At 34.1% G+C, this 12,370-nt stretch overlaps 1 protein-coding gene across 19 annotated transcripts in view; it reads left to right on the top strand.

Moving 5' to 3' along the window:
* Positions 1 to 12,370, top strand: part of RABGAP1L (RAB GTPase activating protein 1 like) — a 799,577-nt gene that overhangs the window by 279,853 nt on the left and 507,354 nt on the right. For 2 of the 19 annotated variants that reach the window (XM_074017323.1, XM_074017278.1), the window contains exon 14: positions 10,300 to 10,525. The exons of 15 other annotated variants lie outside the window; for them this stretch is intronic. In XM_074017323.1, coding sequence (XP_073873424.1) covers positions 10,300 to 10,326 — 27 coding nt within the window. In that variant the 3' untranslated portion in view covers positions 10,327 to 10,525. Of the gene's footprint in view, positions 1 to 9,235; positions 9,297 to 10,205; positions 10,526 to 12,370 lie in introns of those variants that run through there. 2 more of the 19 variants (XM_065531878.2, XM_074017247.1) reach the window with 2 other exon arrangements.

The raw sequence follows: 12,370 nt of genomic DNA on the forward strand, positions 1-12,370 counted from the left end.
GATTTGAAGTATTTTGTCATGTATCTATTTCTTGGGAGAAACAATGATTAATAAGCTGATTTGCTCCATAGATACCATAAATTATGTGAATTTAAAGATAAACGAAGTTGCCTTAAAGGACCTTTCCTCTTTTCCTCCCTACCCTAGAAGGTAATCATTAGATGTGAAAAAGATACAATTATATAATAAGTAGATAAAAAAGATTTAGATGTGAGAAATCTGCTGGTGTAACATTCTGAGCATAGATAGTATCATGTATGTGCAGGTAGGGCCATTTTGGTGCATAGGAGCATGTATGTGTTACTGAGTCAGTGCTATACTCGATGTGTAGGTTCCAAAAGATGCTCTTTTCCTTGAGCAGAACTTTATCTTAGATTAAGAGAGATATGTAGAAAGTGGTACATCCTGTAACCAAATATATAGATATTGAGGAAAACAAAATGGCTAGAATAGAAAAACCAGTTCCCATTTTATGATTTCTCATAAATGGAAGTTTGATTCAGTGTTAGTCTTGCTCTGTATTTTAAAATATTAATAACTTTTCTTAGTAGTAAAAGTGTTTTTTAAAATATTAACATGATGTAATTAAGTTTTTCCTTCATGACTATTTTGTTTTAATATTTTACAATGAGCATTGGTAAAATTTCTTTTATAATCAGGAGAATTAATATTTGGTTTAAAAGAATGCTGAAAGCTGGGTGTGGTGGCTCACGCCTGTAATCCCAGCACTTTGGGAGGCCAAGGTGGGTGGATCACAAGGTCAGGAGATTGAAGCCATCCCTGCCAAAATGGTGAAATCCCGTCTCTACTAATACAAAAATTAGTTGGGTGTGGTGACATGCACCTGTAGTCCCAGATACTTGGGAGGTTGAGTCAGGAGAATCACTTGAACGCAGGAGGTGGAGGTTGCAGTGAACTAAGATCGCACCACTGCACTCCAGCCTGGCGACAAAGCGAGATTCCTTCTCGGTCGGGGGTGGGGGAAGAAGAAGAATGCTGAATATTTAAAAAATATTTTAACATTTCATGAAACAGCTTATGTTGATGCTACAAATAACACTATCCAATAATGTCTCAATATTGTCTTATAAAGATAGGCTATATAGTTTTTCTGAGTTCTGTAATATTTGTTATTTCAGGTAGATTTTTCCGATAAACTTGACAACCTTCTCCTTGCAATAGTAGATGTTCTTGACTTATTTTTGTTTTAATGTAAACAGTTTGAGGTATTACTTGATGACTCTGAAATGGTTCTCAATCACTGTAGGATTTTCTTTCTTTTTTTTTTTTTTTTTTTGAGACAGATTCTCGCTCTGTTTCCCAGGCTGGAGTGCAGTGGTGCTATCTCTGCTCCCTGAGAGCTCTGCCTCCCGGGTTCACGCCATTCTCCTGCCTCAGTCTCCCGAGTAGCTGGGACTACAGGCGCCCACTACCACTCCCAGCTAATTTTTTGTATTTTTAGTAGAAACGGGGTTCTACCTCGTTAGCCAGGATGGTCTCGATCTCCTGACCTCGTGATCTGCCCGCCTTGGCCTCCCAAAGTGCTGGGATTGCAGGCATGAGCGACTGCACTAGGCCCACAGTAGGATTTTTAAATGCATCATTGATGGCACCTTTCTGCATTTTTCACATCTTTAAACAACAAAAAGATGGCCCTGCATTAGGAAATAGGCTCTAGCTGGTACGTTACCTGCATTTCCTACATAGGCAGAATTCTCCAAAGAGCATATTTATAATTTTTAAGGGTAACTTTTATTCTGCTTTTATGTATGACTTTCTACAAAGGTGAAGAAAATAACAGTAATAAATTTAGCTGGAGTCTGTTATATCTGATAAATATTTAACACGAAAGGCACATATCACCACCTTCATTATGGTAAATGGAGCCAAATTAGTTTTTGAGATTCTAAAATTCTAAGGTTTAAAGTGATAAATATCAGGAAACATAGTACATAATAATAGAATTCATGAAATGAAAATAATTTGCAAAAATTTGAAAACTTCCAAAAATGATACTTTATACAAAAGAAATACCTATCATTGACTTAAACATTTGACCCCAGTTTTATTTTATTTTCTACTTAAGCAATTGTAAATAAGGTTGATGCCAGTTAAAAAATGGCAAAATATATATTATAAACGCAATTATTTTAATTGCAAGGCACAAACAAGGTACAGAGTTGTACGACCTGTTCTTTAAAATTTTTAAATTTATTTTTGAATAAAATGTGGATTGTAGCAAGATATGTGCAGTAATTTTGTCTGAGATTATACATGACACAAAGAATGTTTTTGTACATACTCTGTGAAGTATAGCTTTAAGACGTTTACTTATGTTATTAATCGAGTTTGAAGTTTAATATAATTATTAGTGGATGGCACATTTTTATACAAATAACCTCTTCACAATTATTCATTTACTTTTTCAGGAACTGTATAATTAAAAATGCTAAATTGGTAAGAAATTATTGGAAAATGCTGCAAGTTGAAATTTGGAAATGCTTATAATGCTTTTGAAAATATATAATGCTCTTGACATTATAAGCGAGGTGTATTATAAAAGCTTCTGTGAGTAAACACTATCTCATTTCACATATAGAAATCTGACATAAGATTTTAAGTGACCCTAACAAGATCATGTCGTTTGACAAAGATACTACTGACCACATGTTTTGTGTGACAATAATGTTGCCTGTGATAAAGTTCTTGAATAATGTATTTATAGATGACTGGTAATAGAGTGACCTGATCTTTCTTTCTTGAGAAGAAAATGAAGACTTACTTATTTGATATAGAAGAAATTCTATGTGAAATTTTTTCTTTTAATTCGTGACGCAGGAAAAATTATTTTAAAATTAACTTTATGTTGGAGATGTGATTTTTGATATCATAGAAATTTTTGATATGATGTATTATCAGCCTTGATTGGTGTTTTAATATTTCTTAAAACAGTTTTTTATTTATAGAGGGTAACAAAAAATTTACTTCTCCTTTTGAAAACACAGCAGTCATCTACTGAATACATTGAGATATGTAGAATAAATTGAACAGTGTTCGCTGTGTATTCTAAAAACTATAACCTTAAAGATGAAGACATCATGTACCCTAGAACTTAAAGTATAATAATAAAAGATGAAGACATCAGAATCACATTATATTAATGTACCTACTTTTGGAAAGTACTGATTTCATAGTCATGTATTTTATGTTTTGAATTTTTTTTGGTAATAGATTTGCAATGTTGTTGAGTCATTATAGGTTGGATTTTTCTCAAGCATTATGATGGAAAAGATTTTGATTTTTCAGGCTATAGTGCTTTTGTATGTTTGTAATCTAAAATATCAGTCATGGAATCAGTGATTAGTTTGAATTAGTGATATATTAAATAAAGCCTTTTAAATAAATAATTCAGTTTTATTTCAATGAAATAAATGTAGTTACAGAAAAATTAAAGGGACTCAAATTAGGCAAACACAAGATTGCCTTGTAAATGTCCTTAGAGGAAATCTTTAAGTAGTTTCTAGTGTCTGTATCAGTTGAATAAAAATGAGTTCCATTGAGTTATTTGAAAAGTTTATTTTCTTAAATATGTAAAATTTCCATAACAATTTTATAGCTACTTAATTTATGTTACTTATTTAAAGAGTTTGCAGGATGAATCATTGCAAAGTCCAAATTTGGATTTTAATCTGAATTAACCAGATATTTTTGCATTTCAAATCAACAAGTTAGTTCAGTAAATATTTATCGATTATGCTATGTTAAGGGCATACATTGTGGTTCTATAATAGTCTTGGATTCTTAAGAGTAACTCATTGAATTGTGTGAATCCAATAAGCAGGAAGATTAATTTCTAGAATTTGAGGGAGAGATTGCAGAAAAGTCATAGGAACTATGTAATACATTGTAGCATTAGAGGGATTAATGCACTTTACAATATGAATTGGCTTCAATATTTAGCCATGTGTTTGGATGTTATAGTTCTAAAGGATACCACAGGATATTTGAGACGTTATTAAAGTGAAAGGAGAGGAAATGTTCAGTGTTCAGTTTAGTACAAAAGTGTTGTGGGGAGAAATACACCATAACTTTGGAATGCAGTGTAAGAAAAAGAAAATATCCTTTATGTGGATTATATCTGATTAGAGTAAAATCATCACTTTAGGTATAAATTATAAGCTGTGAGATTAGGACGGGAATATTAACATGGGCAGAAGTAGCTTGAGGAATTGCACATAGGACATGTTATACCAACTCAGGCATCGTCTTTTTTTTGAGATGGAGTCTTGCTTTGTCACCCAGACTAGAGAGTGATCACCAGTGTCACCCAGGCAGTGGAGTAATCTTGGCTCACTGCAGTATCCACCTCCCGGGTTCAAGTGATTCTCCTGCCTCAGCCTCCCAAATAGCTGGGACTACAGGTGTGCACCACCACACCCAGCTGATTTTTGTATTTGTAGTAGAGACTGGGTTTCACCATGTTGGCCAGGCTGGTCTCAAACTCCTGAACTCAAGTGATCCACCTGCCCTGGTCTTCAAGTGATGGGACTACAGGTGTGAGCCACCATGCCTGGCTTCAGGCATCTTCTTAGACCACTTTTTCTAGAGTTGTTTTCCTAATATTTGTCTTGTGATTACAAGTGAATGTCACTATATACAGGCTATTATGACAGGCAGGTTTTAACTTCTCTGTCAGTCAAGTTAATCATATTATGTAGGCCTAATATTTTTTGAATAATAGAATCACTCATTCTTTCATTTAAGTATTTATCAGGTTGTTACTGTGTGCAGGGGACTATTCTTAATGCTACGTAAGATAAGGAAATTTCTTAAGTAAAACAGATTTTCAGTTCTCCAAGAGCACTTAGGCTGCAAGGGGCTATATGGACTTTATATGGATAACTATAGGGCAAGATAGGAGTTGACAAATTATAGTCCACTGACTGTTGTAGATACAATTTTACTGGACCATAGCAGCGCTCATTCATTTATATATTACCTGTGGGTGCTTTTGTGCTACAATGGTAGAGAGTAGTTGTGATGGAGATGTTATGTCCTACAAAGCCTAAATATTTACTGTCTGGCCCTTTACAGAAAAAAATTTGCTGACCCCCTGGTATGAGACATTATAATGCCTTTTGTATGCTACTCGCAATAGAATGTTGTGCTTTTATGTTTGCTAAAGGATCTCATACAAAGGAGTGATTTCAACCTGATTCAGTCAGGCATCAGGAAAATTTCTAGCATATGAGTAAAAACCTAGATATTGATTCCTCCTCTATGATTCCAGTGGTTTGTCAATTGTATATCTGTCTGTAAATGAAACACAGATCTACTTTTTCTAATTAGTTCTTACTATTATATAATTGGTCTCAGGTAAAGTTCTTTGCATATCAAACTTAGTGTCTAGTTTCTTAACTACTAATATAGCATAATCATATTTTACTTTTAAGCATGGAGTCAGTAATAATTAACATTGGATGTAGTCTTCAAACTTCAGAAGCATTTGTTAAACTTCTCATCAATAAATGATAATCTCATAGTCTAAAAGAGTTAATTTACTTATAAGTAAGCATGCCTTTTTTGTAGTACTCTGATAGGCAGTAAAACAAAAAACTACAAAACAGAAGATCTAGCTGTATAAGAGCCAAATTTACATGCAACTCTAAAACATATACGACTTAAGAGAATTTATAATTCAGCACCAATGTGTGACATTTTTAATAGGCTCTTAATAATATATAAGTTAGAAGATAAATGGATATAGTCCTACACTTGGCTAAGATGTATTGCAGTGCTAGGAGTTTTATGTTTTTTGTCATTGTCAACTAATGAATGAAAATACAAAGCAATTTTAAATGAGCCACGATTTATATTTACACAAAATTAAGCCGTTTTAAAAATCTTGATGTTTCAGTTAAATCACAGGTATTTGATACATTATTTAATAATATTTGCCTTGGCAGTACTATTGTTTTAAACTATTAATAATCCATTGGGAAGTTTTGGTTTTCTTCAAGTTTAGTAAATCAGTAAGAAAATGAATAAACAATCTTGATGTTTTTCTTGAAAATACAGTTCACTGAGTCTGTTAGAATAAAGGAAACGCTTACACAATTGTCTGTCGTTGTCTGTGTGGGATTGGTTCCAGGACATCCCAGGGATACCAAAATCCACAGATGCTCAAGTCCCTTTTGTAAAATCGTATACTATAACCTACACACACCCTCCCATATACTTTAAATTATCTCTGAATTACTTATAATATCTAATACAATGTAAATGCAATATAATTAGTTGTATTATTTAGGGAATAGTGACAAGAAATGTACAAATACATTTCAAGTACATATACAAGTCTGTATATGTTGAACACAGATGCAGCCATGCATTTTTTTCCCCTGAATATTTTCAAGCAGTGGTTGGTTGAACCTATGAATATATAGGACTGACTGTATATGCTTTTATGCTTTCAGTACTGTTTAAAGTCATTGAGATAGTAGAGCCATCATTATAACCCACTCAATAATGTTTATTGTATGTTTTCCCAAACAAATGAATAGAATAATTTTATGTAAAATTGTGTATTAAAAGATTGTAAATGGTCAGGTTTCCATTAGTTTGATGTTGAGAGAAATAATTCAGAGAATCATTAGGTCCTTCTGCCTTTTTCAGAACAATCAATGGACTGAAGGGTCTTAAGAGAAGACCTCAGGGATTTCTTATAGAGATAATTTGAGTGACAAAGTATTGTTTCCACTTTTTTATATACCCACCAGCTTGCCCTTCCATAATTGGTACCTTTTAATTTCTGACAATGTTGTAAAAGGATGAGTTATAGCAAATCACTATTAAGTTATCTCAAATGTTTCTAATTCTCATCCCTTCCACATAATTAACTTCCTTTTATTCCTCCTCATTCATTTTAGTTATTTTTATTTTTAATTGTCAAAGAAATATTTGCTCATAAAGGAAATTTAGGGAATGTTTAAAATGATAAAAAGAGACTAAATTACACATAGTTCTCTTACCCAGGTATAATTAGGTATGATGATAATGACAGTTGATTTTGGTTTTCTTTTCTTCCATTTCCCCCCTATGGATTAGGGCTTTTTCTAAAGGATTTTTAAATGTGGGTATTTATAACTTAAATGTTTTTCCATATTATTGCATATTGTTTATGAACATTTTTATAAATTAGGCCTTTCCACATTTAGTATTATTTTCTTAACTTTTAAGGGAGAAATACTGAAGCAAACAGTATGAAGGTATTTTACGATTATTTATATATATTGCCAAATTGGTTTCCCAAAGGAGTGATCCAGTTTATCTTCACACTAATAATGTATCAAACTATGATGATTCATTGCAAACTTGCAGCAATTCTACATTAATAAATAAATTAAAGGAATTTGATTTTTTACTTATTTCTTCCCAGCCCCTATAGGGAATTTGTTTACTTCTTTGCAATTTTTTTTTCTTCCCTACACAAAACATATAGGTAGGTAGGTAGGTGGGTGGGTAGGTAGATGGATGGATGGATGGACGGATGGATGAACTAGGATGGATCTGCTGAGCCTCTTTTAAACCAAATTGTCTCAAATTATGTATTCCAGAAGTCTTTAAGCTCAGATAATCTTCTCACTATTGTTATCTCACCATTTACTTTGTGCTGCTGCTGCTTTGTTGTTTAAGGCTGTGCATTATTTTAAGAACACTGAATTCTGTCAATGCTGTTCTCCCATTATTACTGCTATCTTCAGCATTGTCTGTTTCATTGTATCTTGTGTGTGCCACACAGTCATGTAGATAATGGGTTTGAGAAAGTTTTCAAAATTTTTTTCTATTCTTCTGCCTTTGTTGCAGTGATATCTCTACCGGCCTTTCAAGGTAGGGGAGGATATTTTCCTAAGCAGAAAATTTTGAGGCCTGTGTCCTTGGAGAGTTTGTGAACATGAAGATTTCAGTAGTTAAGCGCTGACCCCAGGCCTGGTATTGATACTTAGGATTTCCCTAACCTGCAGAACCATGGGAATAGTATCTACCGTGGTAGAGCCATGGTAAGCAAATCAGCTTTCACATTAGAAAAGTCACGCTTGGTGTGGTTGTCTAACAAGCAAGCATGCTTGCAGGTCCGTACTGTTTCTCTTCATTATGTCTTTTACATCTCTCTGGTTCCTCAGAGTGCTTTGTATATAGTGGCTACTGAATTATTTGTTGAGCCGAGTACAGAGTGCTCTGTATATAGTAAGTCATCTATTTCTTGAGCCGAATTGAATTTGTTAGGGTTAACAGTATTTCTTGGGTCTCTTCCAGTAGTTCTTTCATCTCCAACTCACTTGGGGATGTGGTTGGACTGAAGATTACATCAAGATTCTTTTCCCCAGTGCTTTGCTGTTACCGACTGGGGAAGCTATGGAAAAGAATATTTTAGGAGAGTGGAATGATGATTTAATATACCTATCTTTTAATATAGCTTCCCACTTTAATTGAATTTTTCCTTCCAAAATGGACATTCAGTGGACTTGTAGGCTCTTCTTGAATATGTGTCTTAAAGGGGGGTGAATGCACTTTGGGGTAGCTCAGGCTTTTTCTATAATGTTTATTTATATTCAGCTGAAATGAATATATTTTTGGCTTTTTCCCATTGTGATTATATAGGAAGAATGAGAATTTTTGTTTTACCCAAGAACCTTCTATATACCTTAGTAGAACCATTGTTTCTGTCCAGGCTTCTCCTGGTCTTGAACCATTCTCATAAAATATGGTTTTGAAACTCATCACCAACTTTTCCCTGAATATGCTCTGATAATACTTCTTTTAATGGTGCTCAGAGCTGAATAAAATGTTACATGCGTGATAGGACTAGTAACAGATGAGAGCGAGACTATCGTTTTCCCTTGATTTATATAACTATTCTGCGATTTACTCAGGCCAGAAATAAGTTATATATTTTTAGTAGTTACATTTTGTCCTTTAATTTATTGAGTTTATTTTCAATAAATCCATATGTCTGCTTTACACGTGCTTAATTTATATTCCTTCTCCGTATACGTACAATGGTTTTCGTTTTTTAAAACTAATTTTACATTGTTATTTCCCTTCAACTTCATCTTGTTAGAGTTGGCTCAGTTTTTCCAGCATTGCTGAAACCTTTGTTCCGTTTCTAATACGGTCATTAAACTTTTGACTTCTGCAAATATGATATACTTTTTTTTTTCAACTTTTATTGTAGGTTAAGGGGCTACATGTGCAAGTTTATTACTTGGGGAAATGTCAAGACACTGTGCTTTGAGGTAGGAATGATTCCATCACCCAGGTAGTGAGCATAGTACCCAATAGGTAGTTTTTCAACCCTCATCCCCTTCCCTCCTCCCTCTAGTGGTCCCCAGTGTCTGTTGTTCCAATCTTTATATTCACGTGTACCTATGTTTAGTTCTCTCTTGTAAGTGAAAGCATCTGATGTTTGGTTTTCTGCTCCTGAGTTAATTTGCTTAGGATAATGGGCCTCTACCTACATCTGAGAACGTGAACAGATGCTTCTCAAAAGAAGACATATGTGTGGCCAGCAAAGATATGAAAAAATGCTCAACATCAGTTATCATTAGAGAAATGCAAATCAAAACCGCAATGAGATACCATCTCACACCAATCAGAGTGTCTGTTACTAAAAAATAAAAAAAATAGTAATAATAACAGATGTTGGTGAGGTTGCAGAGAAAAGGGAACACTTATATATTGTTAGTGCTTATTTTATAACATCTAATTTTATATAATCCAGATATTTGGATTTGTCAGATGAGAATTATTTATTTTCTAAGCTTATACTACATATTGGATTATAAATTTTTTAAAGTCCTTCCGTTTACCCGTTAAGCAACCAAAGTATAATTTGATGTATGATTATTTGATAGCATTTACTATGAGAAATGTTACCGTTTGTATTCCATAACTACACTTAAAATACGGAAAGATTTTAATACAGATACCTTTAGCGTTTGGGACATATTTTGCAGAAAGGTTTTCAAGAATGCCTTTTAGTGGAGATTTGTAAAATGAAAGATAATAACCTTTGGGGTTTAATGTAGTTCTGCCCAAGGACAAATAAATGAATGGATGACTTTTCAAAATAATCCTTACAGAGTTATAATTTTGTGATGCTCTCCCCATCCTTAATTAATTGTTCTCTTTAATTACTTTCACAGAAAGCCCATCTACTCTCTGGGATTAAACTGTCGTCCTTTTGCCAAGTATTCCAAAATAGAACTCTCAAATCTGGCCTTGTACCTTTTTTTTCAGGAACATGTACTATGCTGCCTTCAATGAGCCTTTGTATTCTGGATTTTTCATAAAAATTGAAACCTGAACAATTTCAAAGGAAAATCATTATTACCGTTTCTTGTTCCTTGTACTGCTCATCTCTTTTTGTTGTTGCTGTTATTGTTAATGTCATTGGTACCACTGCCTTCTTATATTTCCACTTCATAGCCCTGTCTGTTTAATAAATGTTCATTGAAAAAAAAGACTATCCAGATTTTTTCTTCTACCTTAATCACTATTTCATTTAGAATCCAGTTTATACACTTCGTTCTTCACTGTCTTTTAAGATACCTTCTCTGGTTAACCAGATCACTTTTTTTCCCTTCTTCCATAGAAAGATTACCTTATTTTTTTTTGAATCTTTATGTGTAGTTTTATTATATTCTCTATGTACTTTGAATCATAGGAACTTTAGGTTAACTGATAACTTATGGATACAGCCTTCTACCATGGCTAAAATTCCTTTCATAACTATCAAGGTAGCCTCTTCAATTATTATAAAGTTCTGTGACTTAGAAGATACTTCTTAATTATGAGCCCAAAATCTTCCTTTTGATCCTATTGACATAGGATCAAATGTCCACCATATCTCTGTGGAAACACAGAAATAAGTCTCCCTTTATGATGTAGCTCTTATGGCATATGAAAGCTACTGTTATATCTGCCTTCTCTTCTCAGTTTAAACATCTTTATTTCTTTAACACATTGCTAATTCATTCATTCAGCAAATATTTATTGAGCATTTTTTTTTTTTGAGGCGGAGTCTGGCTCTGTCACCCAGGCTGGACTGCAATGGCGCGATCTCAGCTCACTGTGACCTCTGCCTCCCAGGTTTGAGCAATTCTTCTGCCTCAGCCTCCAGAGTAGCTGGGACTACAAGTGTGGGCCACCACGCCTGGCTAATTTTTGTACTTTTAGTAGGTTCTGGGTTTCAACATGTTGGCCAGACTGGTCTCGAACTCCTCACCTCAGGAGATTCACCTGCCTCGGCCTCCCAAAGTGCTGGAATTACAGGCATGAGCCACCATGCCCAGCCTGTTGAGCGTGTTTTATGTGCAAGTCACTGTTTAGGTATTTGGAATATGGTGGACAGGAATGATAAACTCTTTTCTCATAGAGCTTACATCCAAATAGAGATAAAAAGTATTCTAGATTAAGATGTCAGCAAGTAGAAAAAAATAAGATAATTTCAGATTATGATGAATGCCATGAAAAGAATAGAACAAGATATTAGGATAGAGAGGTAATAGAGATGGGAGGCAGCTTGTCCATGAACCTTGATTTACAAATATCTCATCATTTTGGTTGCCTTCCACCACAACATGAATGAACTTAGCACTTTTAACATTCTTATGATGAAAGACTTCTGATCTGCTAATGTCCTCTATGTACATAGGAAAGTATGGAGCTTCTTAGTTACATGGAAGATGAATGAAGCTGTTTGAACTACATCAGTGAGGGAACTATTAAAGAAGGAGACACAAAAATGTAGACCTTTTGCAGTTATTGTTAGACGCAGTATTCTCTTGCTCAGTGTGCTCTTCTTACAGTGGGATGAGTAGTTGCCATATTTGGACAATGTGCTTCCTTTAGTGCAGCTCCCCACTTCCCTTAGTGCAGCTGTTTCAACAACAGGTCACCCTAGCTTTGTAGTGAACTTTTTTAGGTCTAGATCTCACCTGTTTGGAACTTGGAAAATCAGTTTATTGAACATAGTTGCAGGGCTTTGCAGTCATTCCTTACTTACTCAGCACTTTCTTTTACTTTAATGTGATCTTTTCTAAGGTTTTTAGTAGATTTGGGAAGCTTACGTTCTCTGTTGTCTTTAAAGTTAGCAAAAATGATATAAACAGAAGAGTACCTAGGCAGAACTTAGTAAAAAGCTTTCTTCTAAATTGATTTTTCTTTATTTAATTAGCACATTTTGAGTAAGGCCATATGTCTACCTCAAACTCTACCTAAACATGTTAATATCTAGTTCCCATTTTTTCCCTTTTGTTTAAAATATTTTATGAAATGTTTGCTAAAGAGACTGAAGCATAGGCTGGGC

This window comes from Macaca fascicularis, chromosome 1 (assembly GCF_037993035.2).
Source record: "Macaca fascicularis isolate 582-1 chromosome 1, T2T-MFA8v1.1".
Classification (NCBI taxonomy): domain Eukaryota; kingdom Metazoa; phylum Chordata; class Mammalia; order Primates; family Cercopithecidae; genus Macaca; species Macaca fascicularis.